Here is a 23,924-nt window from a genome sequence, read left to right as displayed (position 1 = left end):
GGGCCTGTGTTCTTTGAACCTTTTCGCTCAATTATAGCTACGCCCCTGCCACCATTACCATGGGAGGTAGTACCCCCCACTTACTACATATGCCAGCCTGTATTCCAATGCTCCTGTGCAAGGAGAGATAGTAGAAGGTAACAACAACCAGGGTGCACTATGCTATGTCTATGTCCTGGAGAACTTATCACCTATGGGGCAGAGGTTCAAACTAAGAACAGACCATGCTGCGCTCCAATGGCTGTAAGAAACTCAACACAAAAAGACTAAGTTTGTGCAGTGGAGCTTGATGCTTCAAGAGTTTGATTTAGAGGTGGAACACATTTGAGGAAGAAGAAGAATGAATGTTGTTGTTGCAAATGGTCTTTGGAGGATGAGCCTAAGAGACAATTCAACTGTATCTGGTGCTAAAAGGCACACGTTTACTGCTTAACTGATGTAGACTGTTTGGCCTGTTGAGGGTATACTTTACTGTCGCTCTGCATTTTGGTATTGTGCTATATCTAAGTGGAACAGATAGCCAAGGTTTAGGGTTGCCATATTCTGGCTCTCTAAATCCAGGTGCCTAACTTGCATATTATGTAAATTGGCTTGAAAACAATTTCTGAGCAGAATAGTGACTGCATGTTTTGCTCCATAACTCCACTTCTACAAGGGCTAGAGCTTAGCTTTCTTTTCTTTTTTTAAATGAAAGCTGAAATTCGGGCAAATCTGGGTGGGCTAAGCAATCTGGGACCTGAGATGCTTAAAATCTGGGTAAAACCCAGAATTTCGGGCAGCATGGCAACTCTACCAAGGTTGGGCTATCTAAAGTTAAAATTATAGCCTAGTGTACCTGTTCTAATATTCCTAACTCAACACCAGTCATGAAAATAACGTGGATGGTGGCAGCCTATTGTGCAATGGAGTAGCCAGGACGCCAACAGCCCCTGTCCAGCCTGCCACTGGCAGCCCCTGCCACGTTTGCAAACATGGCCACACACCTTGCATCCGACATCAGATGCAGGGGGCATGGCCATGGAAGCAAATGGGGCTGTGCACCCTGCTTGGAAGTAAAATTCGGCCAGTGCCACTTTTGCAGCATGGCAGCGATGGTTTCTCCCTGCTTGCAAAGGCAGGGAGAGGGGTTCTTGGCCTGACTGGAAGCCCAGTGCTGGCTGGAACTTCTTAAAAGCGGAACTGTGCAGCTCTGTTTTTGAGAAGTTTCAGCCAGCGCTGGGCTCCCAGCCATGCTGCAAATGCGCTGACCCAATGTTACTTCCAAACAGGAAGCACGGCCCTGTTTGCCACCGTGGCCACACCCTCTGTGCCTGACATCAGGTGCAGGGGCGTGGCCCCTGGAGGGTGGTGGCTCGGGTTCTTTGAACCCGTTCACTCAGTGGCTGCTATGCCCCTGCTACAATGAATCTCTTGCAGTCAAGGATTCACCCCAGTTAACTCTCTCCTCCCTGTCTGGCTCTGGCAGGAGCTATGACAGCTTATCTCTTAACCAATAAGGGCTATGGGCTGCTTCACCCATATGAATGCAGAAACAAAGTATATCAACCAGAGATTGTTGTGAAAATACTAATCTTGGTTGTAGTTCCATTAAGTGGCACTGACAAGCCCCGATCTGTTGCTGTGTAATGTGTGAAACCATCCTAGTTCCACTTAGCCAGGGGGGTTCTCAACCTTGGGACCCAGATGTTGAATAGGCATTGTGGCTGTGGGGGATAAGGGAGCTGTAGTCCAACTACATCCGGGGTCCCAAGTTTGAGAACCCCTGCATTTAGGGAAAAACCAGATAGATACAATCTCAGAGGCAGCAGCACCTTCCCAAAGAACGTTAGCAAAGAGATCTCTCTTTCTGAATGGCTGCCACTTCAAGTCTCCTGACCTTGTTGCCAAGTGACTCCCTATGTGAATAGGACTATTGGTCTGAAGAAATAATTAATCCGTGCCCAGCCTTGCCCTCTCTTACTTCCTTGTTCCTTGTTCCCCCTCTGATTGTTGACAAAGTGAAGCACAGAAAGAACGGTGACCTGCAGTCATGGAGGATGGCGGGGAAATCCAATCACGGAGCAGAGAAGCCGCAGGAGGTATGGGGTGACCTTCCTCTTCAGGAGAGGCTAGATTGATCTGAAGCTGGTTAATTTCAAGAATCTCTGGCAATTCTATGCTGTTGCTTCAGTTTGCAGTCTGTTGGAGAAGAGTCTTTTCATCACCTATGAATGAACTGGGAGCATTAGGGCCTTATTTCCCAGGATGGGTGGGGAATAGACACTAGGGTCCCCCAAGGACATGGTTTAGACCTTGTGCTCTTTTAATTTAATTTGTAATTTTCTAGAGTCCAGGGAGAGCAGTGGGGTCGCTATGTTTGTGGATGATAAATATTATTCAGAATGGTGAAAACCCCAAGCAGACTGAAGTGCTCTAAAAAGATTTCTCCAAACTGGGTGGATACACATGAAAACAGAAAATACTGGCGGGGGTGGTGGTGGCCAAGTTCTTATATATGTTGATGGGACTTGAACTTGTAGTGACTGTTCAGGAAAGATATCTTAGGGTTGTGACAGATTGCACAACAAAAATATCAGCTCAAGATGGGAGGAGAGCCGGTCTTGTGGTTGATTATTGATTAAGTGCCAGCAACTCTTAGCGACCACGTAATTAGTTTCTCTCCAGGTCTTGTGGTAGCAAGCATGAATTGTCCCCTTTGCTAAGTAGGGTCCACTCTAGTTTGCATTTGAATGGAAGACTACATGTGAGCACTGGAAGATATTCCCCTTAGGGGATGGTGCCACTCTGGGAAGAGCATTTGTACACAGAAGGTTCCAGGTTCCTCCTCGGGCAACTCCAAGATAGGGCTGAGAGAGACTCCTGCCTGCGACCTTGGAGAAGCCGCTGCCAGTCTGTGTATAAACAATACTGAGCTAGATGGACCAATGGTCTGACTCCATATATGGCAGCTGCCTATGTTCCTGTGCCTATGGAAAAAAGCAAGCTCCATGCTAGGAATGGCGCTAACCTTACAGTACTGTAATATCCTTATATAAATCTTGGTGCAGCCCCATTTGGAATAATGTGTATGGTTCTAGTCACTCCATCCCAAAAAGGATACCATAGAGCTAGAAAAGGTGCAGAAAGGGGCTTGATCAGCAACTTGGGATTCCTACCCTCTGAGGAAAAGCTTTTAAGTTTAGAAAGAAAGAAAAGACGATGGGGAGACATGATAGACATTTATGAAATTATGACTGGTGTTGTGGAGAAAATGGAAGAGACAAATCTCTTGGGAGAGAATTCAGAGTTGCCCAAGAAAATTGACTGATGATAGTTTCAGACCAGACAAAAGAAAACACTTCTTCACACAATGCCTAATGAATTGATGGAATCTGCTGTCACAAGATGTGGTGCGGCCACTAGCTTATACATCTCTTGTCCCATTCTGCATCTCCAGAGTCCAGCCTTGGTCACCATGGTGGCACCCCATCTCTCTTCCTCCAGCTGCCAAGCAACCAGACACTGCGTTTCCGTGGCAACAAGGCAGCCGCCTGGGGGGCTGCTTTGGAGGGGGCATCGGAGCCCACCGTTGACCCCCAGGAGGACATGGTCACTCAATTTGTGGCAAGAGAGGAAGAGGAAGACAGGAGACCCCTGAAAGAGCTCCCACTCTGCCTTGAGGAGAAACGGAGGCTGAGGTAGCAGGACACCTGGGTTCCTTTCGTTCAGAAGGGGATTCAGATAGGGATGGACCTCTGGGGTCTCGAAGAATCAGCATCAATTTCTAAGAGGCTACCAAACGCAGTCTTGGAGGCTTTGATGGCTTGATATTGTGAAGAATATTGGGGAGTGCTATGTGTGGAAAACGTCAGGAATAGATTCAGTCAGACCAGGCAGTCCTAGATTCTGAGAGGGTTATTTATTTATTTATTTATTTATTTATTGTTAAATTTATACCCCGTCTTTCATTAAGAAAATCCCAAGGTGGCTCACCAAAAAATTTAAAAACAATATTATAAAAAAGACAGATTAAAATATTGAGCTAAAACATATAAAAACCTGATTTAAAAAAAATAAAAATAAAATAAATTAAAACACAAGCATAAAAATCATCTGGTTAGTGCCTGATGTCTGGGTTATTGAGGGAGGATGGGGGATTTTTAACCGAAAAGTCAGATATGGTAGGGCTTGTGAGACAGAGCAGAGGATTCTGAGGTTTGATCAAGTGTTTCTGTGGAGGTGGGTGGGCTTCCCCAGAGAGACATAGATCAAGAAGCATGATTTTGTAACACCTGAGAAACAGCACTTTAATGTGTTTAGCATTTATACCAGGGCTGGACAATCTTGGTCTACCGGATGATGGGAGTTGTCGTTCATCAAGTTCTGGAAGACCATTTTGCCCAGTTCTGATTTATACACTACTATTTACAATCCAATGCGTGATCAGAGCAGCTTCAAATACTTTTTCGTAATCTGGAAGAAGCAATATAATTATATTTAGAAATGCAGCAAGGAGCAGAAAGCAAAGCTGAAATCAGCAAATTCAGTAAAATTAAATGGGGTTTACCCACAGCTGAAACTATACTAGTGGTAGTGGGGCAGCTAGTGGATGGAATCATGCACTTTGACTCACAAGCATGAGATTTTGCAGAAATGTTGTCAGGTATGTATGGTTTTTGCCAATATGGTGGCAAAAAATAAATATGGCGTTGTGGTATAAACTGTTAAAAATCATAAGAATTGTTGAAATAGTGGCACAGACCTGAGATTTAGTACAATGTTGTCAGATGTTTCTGGTTTTAGAAAGTAACAATTAGGTACCCCCAAAATCCAATACAGTGGCTAAAAATAGTATTGTATAGTAATGTTAGCATTGTTAATTACAAGTAAGATTTTTTTTAGCTCAGTTACTGAAGAAATGTGTCTCGTTACAAATACTGATACTCAATTCCAGCAAATGAAATATGTTCCATACAATCTTAATGATTTCCCCCCATTTTATATCACTATGTCTGAAGAATTCTAGAATTGTGATGCAATATTTCTTTTGACATACCTGACAAAATTGCTGCAAAACCTCATGCTTGTGAGTATGATTTAGCTTAATTTTCCAATTTAGTTACTCCACTATACTGGCTGAAATGACACCTAGCTGTATGGAGCTCTAGCAGAATGGATGCAGAGTATTATGGAGCTCCTGGGCACCGTGTCAGGGCTGCTGTGGACAGTAAGGCAGCCCCAAAGATGTAGAGAACAGGAGGTTGTGCAAGCAGCACTACTGCAGTTCTCCGACTCAAAACAATGGGAGAAACTGTGGTAGCACTGCACGCACGACCACCCATTCTTTACAGTGCCAAGGCTGCCTTACGTGTCCGCAGCAGCCCAGCACAGTCTGCAGCAGCTCTGTTCTGCTGTGAGTCATGTCAGCTACCAGACTCCACAGCAGGCAAATCTCTGTAGGGAGGAATGTTCCAGAGCTGAGGTGCCACCACCAAAAAAGCCATATCATCAGCAATGGTGCTGGGACCCTGAGAAGGGCACAGGGGCGTAACTACTATTAGGCAAGGGGAGGCGGCTGCCTGGGGGCCCCCACGCCTCGAGGGGCCCCCCAGAGGCAAGTCACATGGTGTGTGTGTGTGTGTGTGTGTGTGTGTGTGTGTCAGCGAGGGGCCCGTTTTAAAATTTTGTCTCTGGGCCCACTCCAGCCTTGTTATGCCCCTGGAAGGGCCTGTGAGGTGAATGTGTATACCTGGGCCAGCTCATGCAGGGAAAGGCATTTGCCTGCTCTGAGTTTCTCACAGAACCTCCTCATGTCCCCCTCAGAATTCTCGAGGAGCAGGCAGCCAGCAGGCTCACTGGTTGGGAACTCTGGCACATGGAAAAGCGGCGGACGCTACGCCGTCTCAGGAGCCAGGCAGGCACAGTGATCTCATACACTGTGATGTGGCAGAGCAGCTTGAGACATATTGCAGGTACGGAGGGTGGCCTTAGTAAGTGTCCTCGGGGAAGGTTGTGTTTTCTGGCCTTGACCTCTGACCTCTGACCTTTCCTCCCCAAAGGCCACTTTGGAACAGGGATCCAGTCCTACTTTAACTTCCTGCGTTTCTTGGTCCTGATGAATTTCGTCGCCTCCCTGCTAGTGCTGGGGTTTGTGGTTGCTCCAAACGCTGCATTCGAGGCTTTGCCGCTCAACTGGACGAGTCAACAGAGCAACACTTCAGGTAAGGCTAGGAGCCCCAAAATCCCGAGTTTGTCTGTTTGGAGCAAAGAGGCATTTTTAAAGTGATTCTCTTTATTGAACAAGGGCGGTGGGGTGGGAGCAACTGGCCCTATCCAGCCCCTCCAGTGGCTGTTGCTGGTGTCTATCTTATGTTTCTTCTTAGACTGTGAGCCCTTTGGGGACAGGGAGCCATCTTTATTGATTTTTATTTCTCTATGTAAACTGCTTTGGGAACTCTTGTTGAAAAGTGGTATATAAATATTCTTCGTAGTCATCGCCAATATAAGAAGCTTCTACCGTGGTGTGTGTGTGTGTGTGTGTGTGTGTGTGTGTGTGTGTGTGTGTGTGTGGCGGGGGTCACTTTATCTAATGCCGAGGAAGAGATACACATTTCTATCCAGGCAGGGCCTCTGTGACCTGAATAACTGCATAGCAGGCAGAATTCAACAGATGTAGCACTTGTCCTGCACTTGCATTGTATGAACACCTAACCTGCTGAAATGTTGTTTGTCAGGCAACTGATATGGCCGTAGCTCAGTGGCAGAGTATCTGCTGTGCCTGAGAAGGCCCCAGGTTCAGTCCCTGGCATCTCCTGGTAGAGCTGAGAAAACTTTGCAGAGCCACTGCCAGTCAGAGTAGGCACTACTAAGCTAGATGGACCAATGGTCTGACTCAGTATGAGGCAGCTTCCTGTCGTCCTATGATAAAGTGGGGGTGGGAAGAAAAAAAGCCTGCAGTGGGGATGGAGAACTATGACAACTCACTGGGAAGGGATTTAGGTTTTAAAATAATGAAGGCAGTGGACATCTTCTTCACCACAAATACCTCTGTAATCATGAGGACTAAGAACTTATTTTAAAAATAAGTTTTAAAAGTAACTTTTAAACAAAAATGTTAAGCTTTGATTCTCTAGATGATGTATTCCCTGCAAGACAGCAGATGTTGCACTAATGCAGCAAATCCATGGCACATCTATGCTGGCCTTCAGGTGGGCAGATCAAAACAGTATGTGCTCTGTCTCTATCCTCTTGCAGGAGTCAACTTTTGGGTTCTTTATGAGATTAACAGGGTCTATGTTGCTTGACTAACAAGCAGAAGGTTGCCGGTTTGAATCCCCGTTGGTATGTTTCCCAGACTATGGGAAACACCTCTATTGGGCAGCAGCGATATAGGAAGATGCTGAAAGGCATCATCTCAAACTGTGCAAGAGGAGGCAATGGTAAATCCCTCCATATTATACCAAAGAAAACAACAGGGCTCTGTGGGTGCCAGGAGTCAAAATCGACTTGATGGCACAATTTACCGTATTTTATGGACTATAAGACTCACTTTTTTCCTCGAAAAATATCCGCCAAAATTCAGGAGCGTCTTATATGTTTTAACAGTTTAATATGTTAAAACTCTGAAAAACTGGATTAAAATTAAGGTGCGTCTTATAGTCCGTAGCGTCTTATAGTCCGTAAAATACGGTACCTTTACCTTTAATATGCTGCAGCAGTAGATTTCAAGAGGACTTCTTGATTATAGAGGGATGGAGTGAAAAGGAACAGTTAACTTCCCTTTTTCCTAATTCATTTCAGTGAACGCCTCTTGTCTGAATTACAACCCCTCACCCCAAGGCCTGGTCACCTACTTTTCCTTGATCATGGATCTTCTGTCGGGCCAGGTGAGAGACAGTGGCTAACACCCAGAGCAAGGATCCACCAGTGCAGTGAGAGATTGGCCAGCAGAACTTCCCAAATAACTGCACTCGTGCAGCGGGGTAGCGGCAAATTTTAACCCCCTCCCCTCCCCCAGAAAAGGGAAAACAGTGACACCTGAATTGAATATAGGTCCCTGAGGGCAGTGGTGGAGGGAGGCTGGCCCCCTGGCCCCACCCCCACGTCTGACATCAGATGCTGGGGGCTGGCTAGCCACGCCCCCCCATGTCAGATGCAGAGGCGTGGTCTCACTCCCAAATAGGGCCGCGTGGCCCCATTTGGGAGGGAGATCGGTCCTGCTGCATTGGCAGCGAGGCCAGGAGCGGCTCTCCCTGCCTTTAAAAGCAGCTCTCTGGCCATGCTGCCAACGCAGTGAGGGCCGATTTCAGTCCCAAATGGGCTGCACGACCCTGTTTGGGAGCAAAATAACACCTCCTGTGTCTGACGTCAGATACGTGGGGGGAGGGTAATCTGGGGCCGCGAGGCGTGACCCCTGGGGGTGGTGGCCTGAGTTCCTTGAACCCATTTGCCCAATGGTGGCTCCGCCCCGCCTGAGGGCCGCACAAGCCTTGGACATATTTTTGGATGTCACAGAGGGCTTCCTGGGTGGGGGGAAACGGTCACTTCCCTGCTGCGTTTGGGAAGTTCTGCTCTCTTGCTGCACCAGTGCATCCTTGCTCCGCATGTCAGCCTATATTTCAAAGGAAACCCCCCTGCAAGGTTTTCATGGCCTATGTCAGCTGTGTATATATGGGCACTTCTAGCTGGAGTGTTTTTAGTCTGAGATTGTCACACCTTGTTTACCGAGGAGGGGGATCACATGACATCATCACCCATCTGCTGTCCACCTGTATTTTTCCCACTCTTAAACTGAGACATTTAGCTTTTTTGAGAACAGTGCTACAGCAGTGCTATGATCACACGTGTAGATTGTGGTTAGCACTAGCATTCCACTTTTGTGTCCCAACAATGTTCCACTATGCATTGCCTACTAATGTGGACAGGACATATACTTACCTACATTTATATCTCGCTTTTCCTCCAAGGAGCCCAGAGCAGTGTACGTGGTTATGTTTATTCTCACAACAACCCTGTGAGGTAGGTGAGGCTGAGAATTAAGTGGCTGTCCCCGAGTCACCCAGTGAGTGTCATGGGGGAATGGGGATTTGAACTCAGGTCTCCCTAGTCCAACACTTTAACCACTGCACCACTTTAGCTCTCAAGGCAATGCAAGTGCCTCAAACAGCTACTGCAGTGTGGAAGGAATACTGCAATTCCATGTGGGACTACAAGTGGGAAAGCAACACCCGGGCGATTTCCAGATTAGACCCTGCGACGGGGTCACGTTGTATCTTGGAAGTGTGCTTCCACACATCCTGCGTTGTGACACTGCAATCCTTATGCGGACAGCAGGGTGCCATTCACATTTCCAATGCCTTGTTTCGAATTTAATCACTGCAATATAGAGCTAGGATGTTGTATATCCGGTGTAAAGAAGTTGCTGTTTTTTCGGGTTGTTCGTTTCCGCGAGAGGGCTCCCCCTGCTGTTTACGTTTCAAATATGACTTGCCTGAACAGATGCATTTTCCTGCTGTTGAGCAGCTAGTCTGGAAAGTGCCCTGGGTGGCACAACAAGGGGCACATCTGGAAGGGCCCTCTGTCTTCCAGATGTGTGATAAGTCCCTGTGTTTCCCTGCAGGGTTTCATAGAGCTCACCTACCTCTTCTATGGCTACTACCAAAATTCAGCTGTTGATTTCATGAACTTCTCATACAACATCCCCCTTGCGTATCTGCTCACAGCGTTCTTCTACCTCCACTTCTGTCTGTCATGGATCATACGGAGGTGAGAGCATCCCTAAACTTGATGAACAGCAGCTGACATACTGCGCAACATTCTGTGGGCATTGTAACGTGCACACAGTTGCACAAGTATGCTACTGCGGATATGCAAAACTTGCACAGTTGCACAACAGCATGGCCATTATTTTTCCAGTGGTTATACTATTCCACAACTCCATTTGCACAATTGTTGAATTTGCACAAGGGTGCACTCACACAAATACAGTTGAGTGATACGAGGCCACTGTTTTCAATGTGTGCAATTTTTGTGTTTGCACAACTGCACGCACGTTATGTTTACAACCTGCACAGAATTGTGCGCAGCATGTCAGCCAACTATCCCCCATCCCAGATGCAGCTGCATGTCCAAGAGTCCTCTTTTGAAATATCCTCTCCCCTCTTCCCTTCCATCCCTAGGTCAGTCTATTGTCTCAAACGCAGTTTGGTTAGTGAAGACGCTTCCCTTGGGTCCTACAGCAACAAAGTCTTTGCAGGATGGGACTTTGCCCTGAGTCAAAAGGGAGTGGTGGAGTTAAGGCACAAGAGTATTCGCTACGAACTGCAGGTGAGTCCATCAGAAACCGCCTGGCTGGCGAGGAACCAATATCAAGGCATGGTGCTGGGATGTGGATTTTCAAGAGCACTCGTTCAGAGACCATTAATGATCCTAGCTCATGCCTGGAAATTCCATATGTGCCGTTAATCCCATGACAGAAAAAAGGTGGGAACCGCATGTTAAGAAATAAACAGGACCTGGATAACTGGGAATCAGACAGACATATATTTAAGAATACTGGTCTGTCCACCTAAGTACTCAAAGTTCTTAACTACTGCACAGCAGACAGGAATTTAACAGATACAGCTTTGTCTCCAGTGCTGCATCCCCATGCTGGGGAAAGCTGCATTTGTTCAACTTCTGTCCACAGCTGTTTTCTGTCATACCACCATTAAAACCCACCAGAGCTCTGCTCAAAAGCGGGCACCTTTTGTTTTCCCCTGCCCAAATCCTACTCTTGGCAGCTGTGTGGCAGGCAGGTCTGCCGCCTTGAACTCCTTGGAGGAAGGGCAAGATGATAATGCAACAAAAGAATAAATAAATTCCAGTTCTTGAAAAGAGCTGGTCTGGTGGCAGCAAGCATGAATTGTTCCCTTTGCTAAGCAGGGTCCACCCTGGTTTGCATTTGGGCGGGAGACTACACATGAGCACTAGAAGATATTCTCCTTAGGGGATGGGGCCACTCTGGGAAGAGCACTTGTATGCAGAAGGTTCCAAGTTCCCCCTCTGGCATCTCCAAGACAGGGCTGAGAGAGACTCCTGCCTGCAACCTTGAAGAAGCTGCTGCCAGTCTGGGTAGACAATACTGAGCTAGATGGACCAAGGGTCTGACTCAATATATGGCAGCTTCCTATGTTCCTAACAAGGAAGCAAGAATTAACTTGCATGGAGCTATACATGGCTTATTTTCCCTCAGCTTGGGGAATGCCAAAAGAACTGATTTATGCTAATGTTGCTACACTCCTACATGCATTTGTGAATGACTGTATCTGTGTTCATTTTAAAAGGAAACCTGGATACAGGCCCTTCAAATGCATGGTACAGATAGGAAGTGTATTGCTGTACCTACATTCAACATAACATGTGAACAACTGTACCAGTGTACACTGGTTGAACATAACGTGTGAATGGGCCTAATGAATCTTGTTTCCCCCGCTTTGGCTCCAGATGGATCTAGAGGAGGAGGCACTCCGCAGGCGCAACGCGGAGCGGACCACAGCACAACGAGTCCGTCTCTATGTCCTCCGAGGCTTGCTCAACATCCTGGTTTTGGGGCTGTTGGGAGGAGCATTTTTCAGTATCTACTGGGCGACAAACTATTCCCAGGAGCTGCTAGGAAAGGTAAAGGACAGGCCCTCAGTTCTCATAAGCAGCCTTCCCCTCACCTGCCCCTTCTGCCAAAAGCAACTCCCCCCACCCCTTAACAGATGATAGGTACAAGGACAGACCTGCCCCCACCCCCCCACCCATCACGGAGTATGACTGGAGGGGGCAGCTGAGCTGACACAAAACCAGATTTTACGCTGTCTAGACTAGCAGTGCAGGCACAGAAAAACTGGTCTGAAGCACCGCTAACTTTAATCCCATGCCTTTAACATACACACGACAGGCAGAAGTTTGAAAGGCACACGTCTGCTCCTCACTGGATAGCCAACCTGTGGAATATCTGCTCGTTAAAAGGCTAACCGAGCAAAGAGGCACCTTTTTAATGTGTTTATTTAGCAGGAGGAGAGTAACTGGCCCTATCCACCCCCAGCACAGCATCCCTCCAGTGACTGTTGCTGTTTCCTTTTAGATTGTGAGCCCTTTGGGGACAGGAAGCCATCTTATTTATTTATAATGTATTTATATAAACCACCTTGGAAACTTTTGTTGAAAAGCAGTATGTAAATAGTTGTTGTGTTTTCTCAAGGAACCCTATTCTTTTCTATGACCATCTTGCCCAAATCAATCTCTCTCTCTGTAGGCAGACTCCCCAGTCAAAGGTAAATACGTCTTGGAGCTGCTGGTGGCTTATCTCCCATCCGGTGTCATCACAGCTGCCAACCTCTTTGTCCCAATGATCTTTGGGTTCATGGTTCCCCTGGAGCAATACCCACTCAGCTTTGAAATCAAAATCACACTTCTCAGGTAAAGGAAATGCTGGGCATTTGTACAGTTCTCTAGAGCGTTTAGCTCTGAGTGACAGAGAGGGACAGATCAAAGATCCTGCTAAGACGGTTAGAGAACAGAGAACCTTTCTAGTGCTGTCATCTGAAAGGTCTCACTTGTGACCAGGGAAGAGCCTGTGGCTTCCTGTGGCTCTTGAATTATCTTGGAGTAGACCATACCTTAGTAGCCTTAGTAGGGGAGAGGAGAGCTGGTCTTGTGGTAGCAAGCATGACTTGTCCCCATAGCTAAGCAGGGTCTGCTCTGGTTGCATATGAATGGGAGACTTGATGTATGAGCACGGCAAGATCTTCCCCTCAGAGGATGAAGCCGCTCTGGGAAGAGCAGAAGGTTCCAAGTTCCCTCCCTGGCCTGTCCAAGATAGGGCTGAGAGAGATTCCTGCCTGCAACCTTGGAGAAGCTGCTGCCAGTCTGTGAAGACAATACTGAGCTAGATAGACCAATGGTCTGACTCAGTATATGGCAGCTTCCTAGGTTCCTAGCTCATAGTAAGTTTGTCCACACAACCCAAATGAGGGAAGGAGGAGGGCCCAGTCAGGGCAGGAAGGCTGCGAGCACTCCCGATCCCGGAGATTGTGTGAACTCAAAGATCAAGGTAGGAGGAGGGGCCCTGCTAACTGGGCAAAGAGGCACCTTTTTAATGTGTTTATTTAGCAAGGGGAGAGTAACTGGCCCTCTCCACCCCCAGCACAGAACTTAAAGTGACTGTTGCTGGTGTCTGTCTTACGGTTGTTGTTTTTTTTTTTAAGATTGTGAGTCCTTTGGGACAGGGAAGCATCTTCTTATTTATTTATTTATTATTTCTCTATGTAAACTGCTTTGGAAACCTTTGTTAAAAAGCAATATATAAATATTTGTTGTTGTTGTTTATGTATGTTTTTAACATGTGGGATGTTAGGCAGAGGGCACGTTCTCATTTGTATCAGGCAGGAGGCAGCAAGGATGAACATCCAGACACTATAGTTTCTGCCTCTTAAGCTACAGGTGGGTATGCAAACATTAGCAGGCAACAATGTTCCTCTCTCAATGCTGTTAAAAGCTTCACCTGTTGATTTCTGCAAACTAAGCTGCTCTTAAAGGACGAGCTGGCAGACTGTGTTTTATTGGCCAGCTGGCAACCCTAACGTCTGTCTTTCTATCTGGTAGAAGTGTCTTCCTACGTCTTGCGAGTGTGGTCGTTCTCCTGATCTCGCTTTGGTCCCAGATCACCTGTGGCGGCGACCCACAGAATTCAGAGTGTCAGAGCTGTGGATATAACAACCACCTTCACCCGGTGAGGTTAGGAGGGAACCAGGACTCCTGGGTTATCTGGTTGGAGGAGTGAGGCCAAAAAATCTAGATTGGGGCTAGAAATCACAAGGTTCTCTAAAAGGAGATAGAATGTAACTGGCTTGTATAAGTGCTCTGGTAGTCCCTCTTTTGGGGGGAAAACAGCATCAAATAGGTTAAAGAATGGGAGTTCAGGAATCCCAACATGGGCTGCATTCCCAAAATCACGGTGATCCTGCTAAAAAAGTTAAACAGAATTCCTGAGCCCCATGGAGCTGTTTGTGAGAAGAATACAGATTCGCAGGCAATCCTGGCCAACTGCTGTGATTAAACCACATTTAAGCAATCCTGGTTAAAGCAGTTCAACCACAGTTTGACCAGGATTGCCTGGGAAATCTGCATTCTCACAACCATCTCCATCCTCTTTAACCAGGATCACTGTGAGTATGCAGTCATAGTATGGTAAATCAGAGAAAGGACAGATAACAGCCAAGATTCCCAAATTATTTGAGAGAGGAATAGTAGAGCAGGGGAAAGGTTAAAACTGGGTCTGAGATTACTCTTTCTGCCCCTCCAGTGTTGGGAGACCTCCGTGGGGCAGGAAATGTACAAGCTGATGATCTTTGACTTGCTTGTCATGCTACTTGTGATGCTGTTTGTGGAGTTCCCAAGAAAGTAAGTTTTGACATCCATGCAACATCAAAGCTGGGTAAAGTTGCCAGTATTAATAATCTGACATGGTTTATTTTTAAGGTAGTGGTGGGGTGATTTTTGTTTCTCTTTCATCCTCAGTGCATGTTTTGTTTAACCCCAATGCTGGCCATAGACCGCTTCCACACTAGCATCTTCTTATTTATTTATATTTTTTACATTTATATTCCACTCTTCCTCCAAGAAGCCCAGGGCAGTGTACATAATTTTCTCCTCACAACAACCTTGTGGGGTAAGTTAGGCTGAGAGAGAAGTGACTGGCCCAGAGTCACCCAGCAAGTATCATGGCTGAATGGGGATTTGAGTCCTAGTCCAAGTCTTAGTCCAGTCCTAGCCCAACACTCTAACCACAACACCACACTGGCTTAGTCTGGATTTGCTGTCCTTTGTTTGCTCACTTTTTATGGTGACTCTAAACTGGGCCTTGACAAATCCCAGGTGCCATGGAGCCATGGCACCTAGAAATTTAACTGTGGCGCCTAGATTAGAATATTCAGAGGTATCCAGAGTTACTTGGTATCTGTTGCTAAGCCTGGTAACTTTGTCCATTGTCTGGCTCCCAGATTTTGGGACTAGCTCCTAGATCCAAAGGAAAACTTGTCAAGGTCTGATCTAAATAACATAGTTTGCCAACCTGTTGCATTCCAAAATGTCCATGTTAGGAACCTAGGAAGCTGCCTGAGGCCCAGGCTGGATTAGGGGCCTGACAGGGCTCTGGGTGGGAAAAGTAATAAGTTGCATTCAGGTAAAGTGAATTAACTGTGCATTATCTTCTTATGTTCAGCGTAGTCTCCCTTCCCCCTTTCCCCTTGAACTAAAAGAAGACCTGTTGCAGGCCTGTATTAAGTGCCCTGTCAGAGAACTGGATCTAGCAAATAAATCCATTACACAGAGACATAGAAAGCTGTCCTATAACAAGTCAGACTATTGGTCCATCTAGCTCAGGATTGTCTCCACTGGCAGTGGCTCGCCAAGGTTTCAGGCAAGAGTCTCTCCCAGCCCTACCTGGAGATGCCAAGTAGTGAACTTGGGACCTTCTGCATACCAGCATGCAGCTGCTACACCTCTGAGTTACAGCCCCATCCCCTGAGGGGAATCGCTTACAGCAGGCAGTGTTCACAGACGCAGTCACCATCCAAAAGCAAATCAGGGCCAACCCTGCTGAGCAAAAGAGACAATTCATACTCACTACTACAAGACTAGCTCTCCTCCCATCTGTTGCCCTCTCATCTTTATTCAGACAGGCACTGTGGTCCTTTTCAATAAGTTAAATACAACTTGGCTTATCCAGCACTGGCAAAACACTACTGAGTTCCTCAGGGTGACTTCATCTTTAATCAGAAGTTTACTCTTTACAGTTTCTGCCCCTCATACTGCTTCCTGTTGATAACCATAGCAGCTTTACAGACGTTAATTGCCTTTTAATTGCCCCTTAATAAGACTATTTTTGAATAGTTAATGTGTTAATTACCGACATGCTCGTTGTTGGTTTTTCTTCTTCTTTCCATTTTTAAAATTTGAAATAACACTATAGAAACATAGGGCTGAAAGGGATCCAAAATTATTATTATTATTATTTTACATTTTATATCCCGTTCTCCCTCCAAGGAGCCCAGAGCGGTGTACTACATACTTAGGTTTCTCTTCACAACAACCCTGTGAAGTAGGTTAGGCTGAGAGAGAAGTGACTGGCCCAGAGTCACCCAGCAAGTCTCATGGCTGAATGGGGATTTGAATTCGTGTTTCCCCGGTCCTAGTCCAGCACTCTTACCACTATACCACACTGGCCATCCACCCCAAGAAAGAACCTAGAGTGGGTCACCAACCTTCGATCTTTATCTGTGTTTTAATACATATAGTTAATTATTTTTTAAAAACAGTTAAGGACAATTTAAATATATATATATATAATTTTTTTTTAATTTTTCTTTCCCACAACTGTAGACCTAAAAGAAAATCTACATTGGTTGACAAGTAGTGTGAGAGATATTCAAAGGTGTGAAAATCTCCTCTTCCTAGCACACATTAAACACATCCTTGGCCCAATTAGGAACATAGGAAGTTGCCATATACCGAGTCAGACTGTTGGTCCATCTGGCTCAGTATTGTCTACACTGACAGGCAGTGGCTGCTCCAAGGTTACAGGCAGGAATATCTCTTAGCCTTATCTGGAGATGCCAGGGAGGGAACTTGTAACCTTCTGCATGCTTTCCCCAGAGCAGCCCCATCCCCAAGCCCAAGGGAAATATCTTACAGTGCTCACAAGTAGTTTCCCATTCAAACTGAAACCAGGGTGGACCCTGCTTAGCAACAAGTACAATCCATGCTTGCAACCACAAGACCAGCTCTCCTCCCACTTCATTCAGACTTTATGCTGTATGAGTGCACAGATGTCTGTCTTGTACATGTATTTGTGTGAATGACTGTACATGGATTCATTTAAAAAGGGATCCTGGATATAGGCCTTTCAGATGCATGATACAGATAGGAAGTGTACTTCTATACCTGTGTTCAACATAACATGTGAATGACTATACCTGTGCAGAGATCTGCACCTGTGTACACTGCACACCCATTGTACGCATGTTGAACACAACGTGTGAATGGGCCTCTTGTCTCCAGCCACATTGCTAGGTACTTAAAAGATCTGGGGCCCAGGCCCACAGCTCCCTTTGTGATGATTAAATATACTCAGACCCCCCATAAGAATAATTACTTCTAAAAAAGTATTTCTTATAATACAGTATCTATGAAGGTGGAAGTGGCAGAGAGTAAGGTGAGGCTAGGAGCATTCTCCCCTGCTCTGTGCAGGTGCCTCTGCTGATGTTCTGGTCATGGAGGAGGGAGGTGGCTGATGAAATTTGGGGCTTTGAGTAATCCACTGGGGGCCTTTGTCCCATGGGCACCCCGTTATGATGCCCTGCTTGTCTCCAGTCCGTTTCTATAGAGGGCAGCACTTTAAATTTGCATCTATTTCAAAAGAACAAATAGCCAATAAAAAGATCAATTTCCCTTCCTTCGTTCCTCCTCTCCCTCCCTTCCCCTGCCAACCCAGAGAAGCCAACCTTGACCTTCATTTGTTATATAGTGCAGCTGAGTTCTGGAACTCAGAACATGCTAAAAGGGTGGGATCCTTGTGAGGGGCACAAGCCACCTCCCAAGTCACATCTGCTCTCCCTTTCTTTTCCTTCCAGGATGCTGGTGGCTTCTTTCCCCACTTGCACCTTGCTAAAACTCTGGGGGCAGCAGGAGTTCATGGTGCCTTCCAACGTCCTGGACCTAGTGTATGGACAAACCCTGTGCTGGACAGGGGCTCTCTTCTGCCCCCTACTGCCTGTGCTCAACACCATCAAATATGTTGCCATCTTCTACCTGAAAAAGGTGACTCTTGGTTGGAAATGAATCTGAAAACAAAGACTTTGTGGTTCTTTAAAAAAGAAAAAGAAAAAAAGAGCATGAGGGACCTCTGGCTCCTATGGAAAGCAAAGTGGAAGTCCAATGCAGGGGCTTTCATACTTTCTGCCTTCAGGGAACACTTTCCCCCCACATTGCTTCGTCAGGGCATTTTCCAGATTAGCTGGCTAACAGTAAGAAAATGCTTCCGTTCAGGCAAATCGCATTCAAAACATAAACAGCCAGAGGGAGCAGTCTCACGGAAACTAACAACCCAAAAACCCAGCAACTTCTTTACGCTGGATATACGACGCCATAGCACTATATTGCAGCAATTAAATTCGAAACAAGGCATTGGAAATCTGAACGGCACCCTGCTGTCAGCGTAGGGACTGCAGTGTCACCACACAGGAAGTGTGGAAGCACACTTCCGAGATCCGCCATGACCCCGCTGCAGGGTCTAATTTGGAAAGTGCCCTGCTGAGGAATCCTATGCATCTGTCGCAAAACTTCACTGCATTGAAAAGGATTCAGGGGCATATTCCAGGTACACTCAGATGTAACCTGTACATGCAGAAAATGCATTTAGATAGGAGAAGACGAGTCACAATGGCTATTGTCTGGAGAAGGAACCTGGGACCTTCTGCCTGCAAAGCAGATGCTCGGTCACTGAGCTCTCTCCTCGCCCCCAATTTCATGTGTTCCAGCTTCAGGGCAGGGGGCAGATTTTCAGCCAAAACATGGCATGAGGGGAAAGAGTGACACCCCTCTCTACCTTGGCCCCAAGCTGGATCGCCCCTCCCCCACAGCTATTTGTTTAAAAAGGGACACTTTCAGTGTATGCCCATCTGCAAATGATGGGCTCAGTGTAACATGTGACTTGGGCCCACGTTAAAGGGCTCTCCTTGGGTTCTCTGGGAAGGGAATGGGGGGCTACTGCAGCATGACACAAGAGCCATGGGGGCTCCTGAGCAATCGCCCATTGGACACTTTCTCTTCCTTCCAGCTAACCCTTTATGCCAACTGCCGTCCAGCTGAACGGACGTTCCGTGCCTCCAGCTCCAACTTCTTTTTCCTGTTGGTTTTGCTCCTGGGACTGATCATTTCCTACGTCCCTGCCCTATACAGCTTGTTTGTGTAAGTCTAAGGCGTGTGCACGTGCTCACAAGTTTTTGGATGTCCACTCCGTTCATTTTAGATCCCGCTCAGGTTGTAGCAGGAAGGTCCCACTCTGAATGCAGGTGCACACACACTGCCTTGATACTGCCGCCCAGAACAAAACTCATTCCGCACAGAGATGAAAAGAATTAGAGGGACCGCTGGTAAGTACAGCCTCTACACCCACCTTCTCAGTCTACGATGCAGCTGCTCATTCAGACCCTCTGCAAACACCCAGCAGATGTTTTTCCTCCTTGGGACAACCTGCACTTGTGGGCCAAAGGACATGAGTGCAACCGGGCTTCCAACTGGAGAAGCGGGGGATGGCGAACGTTCACTCCTTCCCTGCACCCGCTTTTCCCTGTCTGGTCTGTCAGAGCTTCTTAATGTTCTTTCTCCCCATTTTATCCTTACAACAGTCTTGTGAGGTAGGTAATACTGACATGTAGTGACTGGCCAAAGTGAGCTTTATGGCTGCGCAGGAATTTGAACAAAGGTTTCCTAATCTGACATTCTAATCACTATATTACATTAATAGCGTCGGTAGCAGTTATTTATAAAAGTGGGGAGGGAGAAGTAGGGCTTAATCTTAACTTCTTGACATGCTGGATTTTATGTCCAAGCAGGGTCCCAACATGTTTTGAGGTGAAACCTGTTCTTCAGGGGGAAATATACAAAAATAGAAGCTTCTCTCCAGCAGGTCCAGACCATCTGCTGGAATGAATATGCTTAGACAAATTCATGGAGGACAGGTCTATCAATGGCTACTAGTCTGGTGGCTGTGGGCCATCTTCAGCCTAAGAGGCATGATGCTCTCAATACCAGTTGCAGGGGAGAAACAGCAGGAGAGAGGGCATGCATATACCTCTTGCCTGTGGGCTCCCCAGAGGCATCTGGTGGTTCACTGTATGAAACAGGATGCTAGACTAGATAGGCCTTGGGCTTGATCTAGCAGGGCTGTCTTTATGTTCTTAAAGAAGCTTCTATTTTTACTTTTGTATATCCCACCCCCACCCCCACGGAAAAATGACTTTTGTATTTTCCCCCCTGAAGATGCAGTTCTCTTGAAATGCATTGGAAGCAAACTGTTATACCATTCCATCCACCTCCAACTGGTATTTCCAGTCCAGTGCCATCCCTTCTGTCCATTCTCAGTAAGATATCACCTGCTTAGGTTTCCATTCCCCTCCCTGCCCCTGGCAGGGCTTCTCCACCTTAGACAGCTACAAGACCAGGAGCTGTTGTTTAATGCCTGCCTCAAAGGTGTTAAAGGTGCAGGACAGGAGCCCTGCCAGGGGGAAAACCAAAATTTGTAACCTGCTAATTTCTGAGGAATGTATGTTCAATCAAATAAATAAATAAATTCCCTTCCACTTTCTGTCGGGAGAGACTATTTGCTCCATCACTTCACCTCCGACCCTGCAATGCCTCAGCTGTGCTGCCACCTCACCTCTGCTCTCTCCCCCACAGATTACCCCCTTCAAAGGCTTGTGGCCCATTCCGAGGGGAGCTTACCATGTGGCACACCGTCTCCAGCGCTGTCTCAGAATTACCCCGCATTGCTCGGGAGTTCCTGGAATTTGTGGGCTCTGTGGCGTTTGCTGTGCCCTTGTTCCTGTTGCTGAGGTGAGAGGGAGTTGGCTCTCTGGTTTTAACTCCTGGGTCCTCTGGACAGGGAGGCAGAAAGGAAGAGAGGGAGCCAGGGTCTAAAATTCTGTGGAATGGATCACACGCATTAATGCCACATTCTCCGATCCATCCCCTCTTCCCTGCCTTTCCTTTTGCCATTCCTCCTGCAAGCATCCTCATGTTCTACGTCATGGCTCTGGCTGACTCTTACAGCTCCATGGTCAAAGGCCTCAAAAGGCAGCTCCGTCTGGTGAGTGATTCGTCACATGGGAGAGTGAGTGGGAGATGGGGAGAATCGAACTCCAGGATTGGCTGGTTCAGGATGGGAAGCCAGCAAATGGGAGGCAAAGAACAGCATCGACCATGACCAAGGACAGGGCAGCCCAAGATACCATGGCACCCAAGGCAAGGCACAAAATGCCACCTTGCCCCCCACACCTAGTGGAGGCCAGGCCTTTTCCAAAAGCAACCCATGCAAGCTTTGAAAGTACACAGGGGGCAGAGAAGGCTGCTAGGAGCCTCTTCTTCTTGCCTTGTGCTTTTTTCAAGGAGTGAGAGGAGAGGCACAGTTTGCATGGATCAGATTGATCCCAAAGGGCTACCCCGATGGTGAGCAGAGGGGGGTGTGCGTGTGTGCAACTTGCCATCCTGCTGGCTTCCCAACAATTTGCTGCCTGAAGTAACTGCCTCACCTTGTCTTATGAAAGGGCTACCCCTGACCAAGGAAGACATTATCTGTAGGCTGGGACTATCCCCCGCCTGCCTTTCTTCCATTGAATCAATGGGGTCTGATATATGGGTGGCCAGGCATGAGGCTATAGTCAAGGTTTAATTCCTGCTTTTTCAGGTAGCAGAACTGGAATCTCTGCCTGAAACCCTGGAAAGTGACTGGCAGAGAAGGGCTGTTCACACATCATATTGTACATGTGTGTTGTGTACATGTTTGTGTGTGAACAACTCTACATGAGTTTATTTTAAAATTGAACCTGGGTACTGGCCCCTCAAACACAGGGTACAGATTGGATATACTGCTGAAAAACCCACTTAACATAATGTGTGAATGACAATGTGCATATAGATCAATCATTTGTGCACACTGTTCATAGACTGTACATGCATACAACACAATGTACGAGTAGCCCTAGAGACCATATCTGACTCAATATATGACAGCTCTTTATGGATATATTCTTCACCTTCCTGGCAACCACGTTAATCATTTTCCAAGTTGGATTAGTGACTTTTGGGTGACTGGACTCCCCAAAAGATGGCAGGAGTGGAGAAAATGAAGCTGTTTATAATATCCCCTCATCTGAAGTTGAGATAATTGTATTGGTTGCTTCTCTCCCTGCTCTTCCAATAGAAGAGCTTTTCTTTATGGAATACTGCAATATGAGAGGCCATTCTCAGCAAAAAAATCAAATGCCAGGGCTTGGGGGGGGCGTTTCATATGCTGTGACAGATGGGTGCACAGGCGCAGTGTGGTATAGGGGAAGATGGTATATACAATGCCACTATTTCCAATTCTTTTTTCCTTTCTTTGTTTTAGGAAGGACAGGACAAGCTTTTCCTGGTGAAACAGATATCAGAGTTGAGTCAATGAGTGAAATAACTTATAATAGTCTATATGTATCTTGTCAGGGGGAAAATGTTTGGATACTTTTGACTCTCACTTTTGTAGAATCTTGTTCTCTAATTGTGCTCCTGGGCATGCTGCAGGATTTCTGTTTTGTAATTCACCCAAAACAGGTGTCTGGACAAACTAAACTTCTCCACAATACATATCTTTCTGTGTTTTCTCAGGAGCCAGAATGGCCATGTGTACCTCCACCACTAAACCTTTTGGGGAGTTGTGCAGAATTGAGAATTTTACCAGGTGTGGCTTTTCTCATCAAATGCTATGTTGCCACGAAAAGCCATTGCTCATAAAATTATTTCTGTTCAACTCATAAAGGTACAGAATACACCTGTAACATGTATCTGATCAATTAAGAATATTTTAATCAACAAAAAAGATTCCCCTGATTAATCAGCAGACATCAGTCATTTTTAATATAACAGATGTGAGAGAAGGGGGAATGCCTCCACTAAGGATGTTTGCTGCAATGTGTGTGTGATGTCCCAAAACATGTGGGTTTTTTTAATAGTAGGTTTTTTTCTCGTATGAAAAGCTACATAAATTTGAATAACCAACAGAGATTTCTTTAACTTGTACAAAAGGAACTCTCATGTTAGTTTGGGGGGAAAGTTGGACACAGATTTATTTTTAATGTTATGTATTAATACAGTATTCTGTTTGATGCTATGAGTGGACTCGGTACTAGTGCTGCAGTGTTTTTAGAACTTGGATACGTGGGACGGATGGGAGACTACCAGGTGCCTTATGTAAAAATGGGAAAGTATAGCGGATCGTCTGCCTAGGACTGTGGCGACACGAATTCAAATTTCCACTCAGGCATAAAGCTCACTGAGTTACCTTGGGCTAGTCTCTCTCTCAGACTAACTTACCACAGGTTGTGGCGAGGACAAAACGAGGTCTATCCTATGTATGCCACCCTGAGCTTCTTGGTGGAAGGATAGGATATAAATGCCAATAAAAATACATAAAATAAATGTCTAATTATTTTGTCTCGGGGAAAAACATATTTGATGGGTTTTATATAACTTTGTTTTGTTTTGCAGTATAGGGGCAAACAGTTAAAATCAATACAATCAAACTATTACTGAAAAGCAGAACACGAAGTACTAGTAATACCAATTTCAAAGGGGGACTACACAGTAACGAAAATTATCTTGATTTTCTGATTTATTCATTTATGCTGTTTTTAGTGATGCTCAAAATGATCACTGACTTGCTATTGTTCGTTAATCTACGCTCACCTGAAAGAAAGTCCCATTGAACTCAAAAGGCTTCCTTCTGAACACACTTGCATTAGAATAATGTTGTCAATATAGTAATAACGTATTTTATCTATCTATATAATACGTTAACACTAAGGACGTATGTGACAAGCCCCGCCCACACAGTGCTTTACATATCAAGCCGAGGTAACAGAGCAGAAGCAACGCGGGGATTGGGCAGTGGGGATGCCATATGCAGATAGGGAAGAGAAACGGGTAGGGGGCGAGTGAGGGAGCAATTGTACGAGTGCGTGAAACGCAAACACATACATCAATTTAATAATGACTGCTCGGGTCGCAATCGCTCCACCAATCACATATGACGTGAAATACATGCGAGCCAATCAGAATGTAGATTTGCAACGCTCCGCGTAAAAACGCGTGGTGACGCAATACGC

At 46.2% G+C, this 23,924-nt stretch overlaps 1 protein-coding gene and 1 long non-coding RNA gene across 4 annotated transcripts; one reads left to right on the top strand and one right to left on the bottom strand.

Moving 5' to 3' along the window:
- The first annotated feature begins 3,470 nt into the window (after window positions 1-3,470).
- TMC4 (transmembrane channel like 4) lies at window positions 3,471-22,930 on the top strand. 2 transcript variants are annotated; one of them, XM_053258823.1, is made up of 15 exons: window positions 3,744-3,893; window positions 5,803-5,951; window positions 6,039-6,200; window positions 7,780-7,865; window positions 9,599-9,744; window positions 10,158-10,305; window positions 11,464-11,637; window positions 12,263-12,426; window positions 13,612-13,738; window positions 14,312-14,409; window positions 17,640-17,826; window positions 18,845-18,975; window positions 20,467-20,622; window positions 20,797-20,875; window positions 22,175-22,930. In XM_053258823.1, exons 2-15 carry the CDS (start codon window positions 5,855-5,857, stop codon window positions 22,226-22,228), a joined length of 1,809 nt encoding a protein of 602 aa, XP_053114798.1. In that variant the 5' UTR covers window positions 3,744-3,893; window positions 5,803-5,854; the 3' UTR covers window positions 22,229-22,930. The 2 variants fall into 2 exon arrangements, with proteins under 2 accessions (XP_053114797.1, XP_053114798.1); XM_053258822.1 differs by lacking the exons at window positions 3,744-3,893; window positions 20,797-20,875; window positions 22,175-22,930 and adding an exon at window positions 3,471-3,677 and having other exon boundaries at window positions 20,467-20,666.
- Window positions 4,182-23,782, bottom strand: LOC128328762 (uncharacterized). 2 transcript variants are annotated; one of them, XR_008309381.1, is made up of 3 exons: window positions 23,506-23,782; window positions 20,512-20,710; window positions 4,182-4,452 (listed from the first exon to the last, which is right to left on the bottom strand). It is a non-coding gene; the product is annotated as an uncharacterized LOC128328762 (long non-coding RNA). The 2 variants fall into 2 exon arrangements; XR_008309380.1 differs by having other exon boundaries at window positions 4,187-4,452; window positions 20,512-20,663.
- Window positions 23,783-23,924: the final 142 nt, after the last annotated feature.

This window comes from Hemicordylus capensis, chromosome 6 (assembly GCF_027244095.1).
Source record: "Hemicordylus capensis ecotype Gifberg chromosome 6, rHemCap1.1.pri, whole genome shotgun sequence".
Classification (NCBI taxonomy): domain Eukaryota; kingdom Metazoa; phylum Chordata; class Lepidosauria; order Squamata; family Cordylidae; genus Hemicordylus; species Hemicordylus capensis.
The sequence above is the reverse complement of the archived record's forward strand: the minus strand, read 5'-3'. Positions and strand labels throughout refer to the sequence as shown.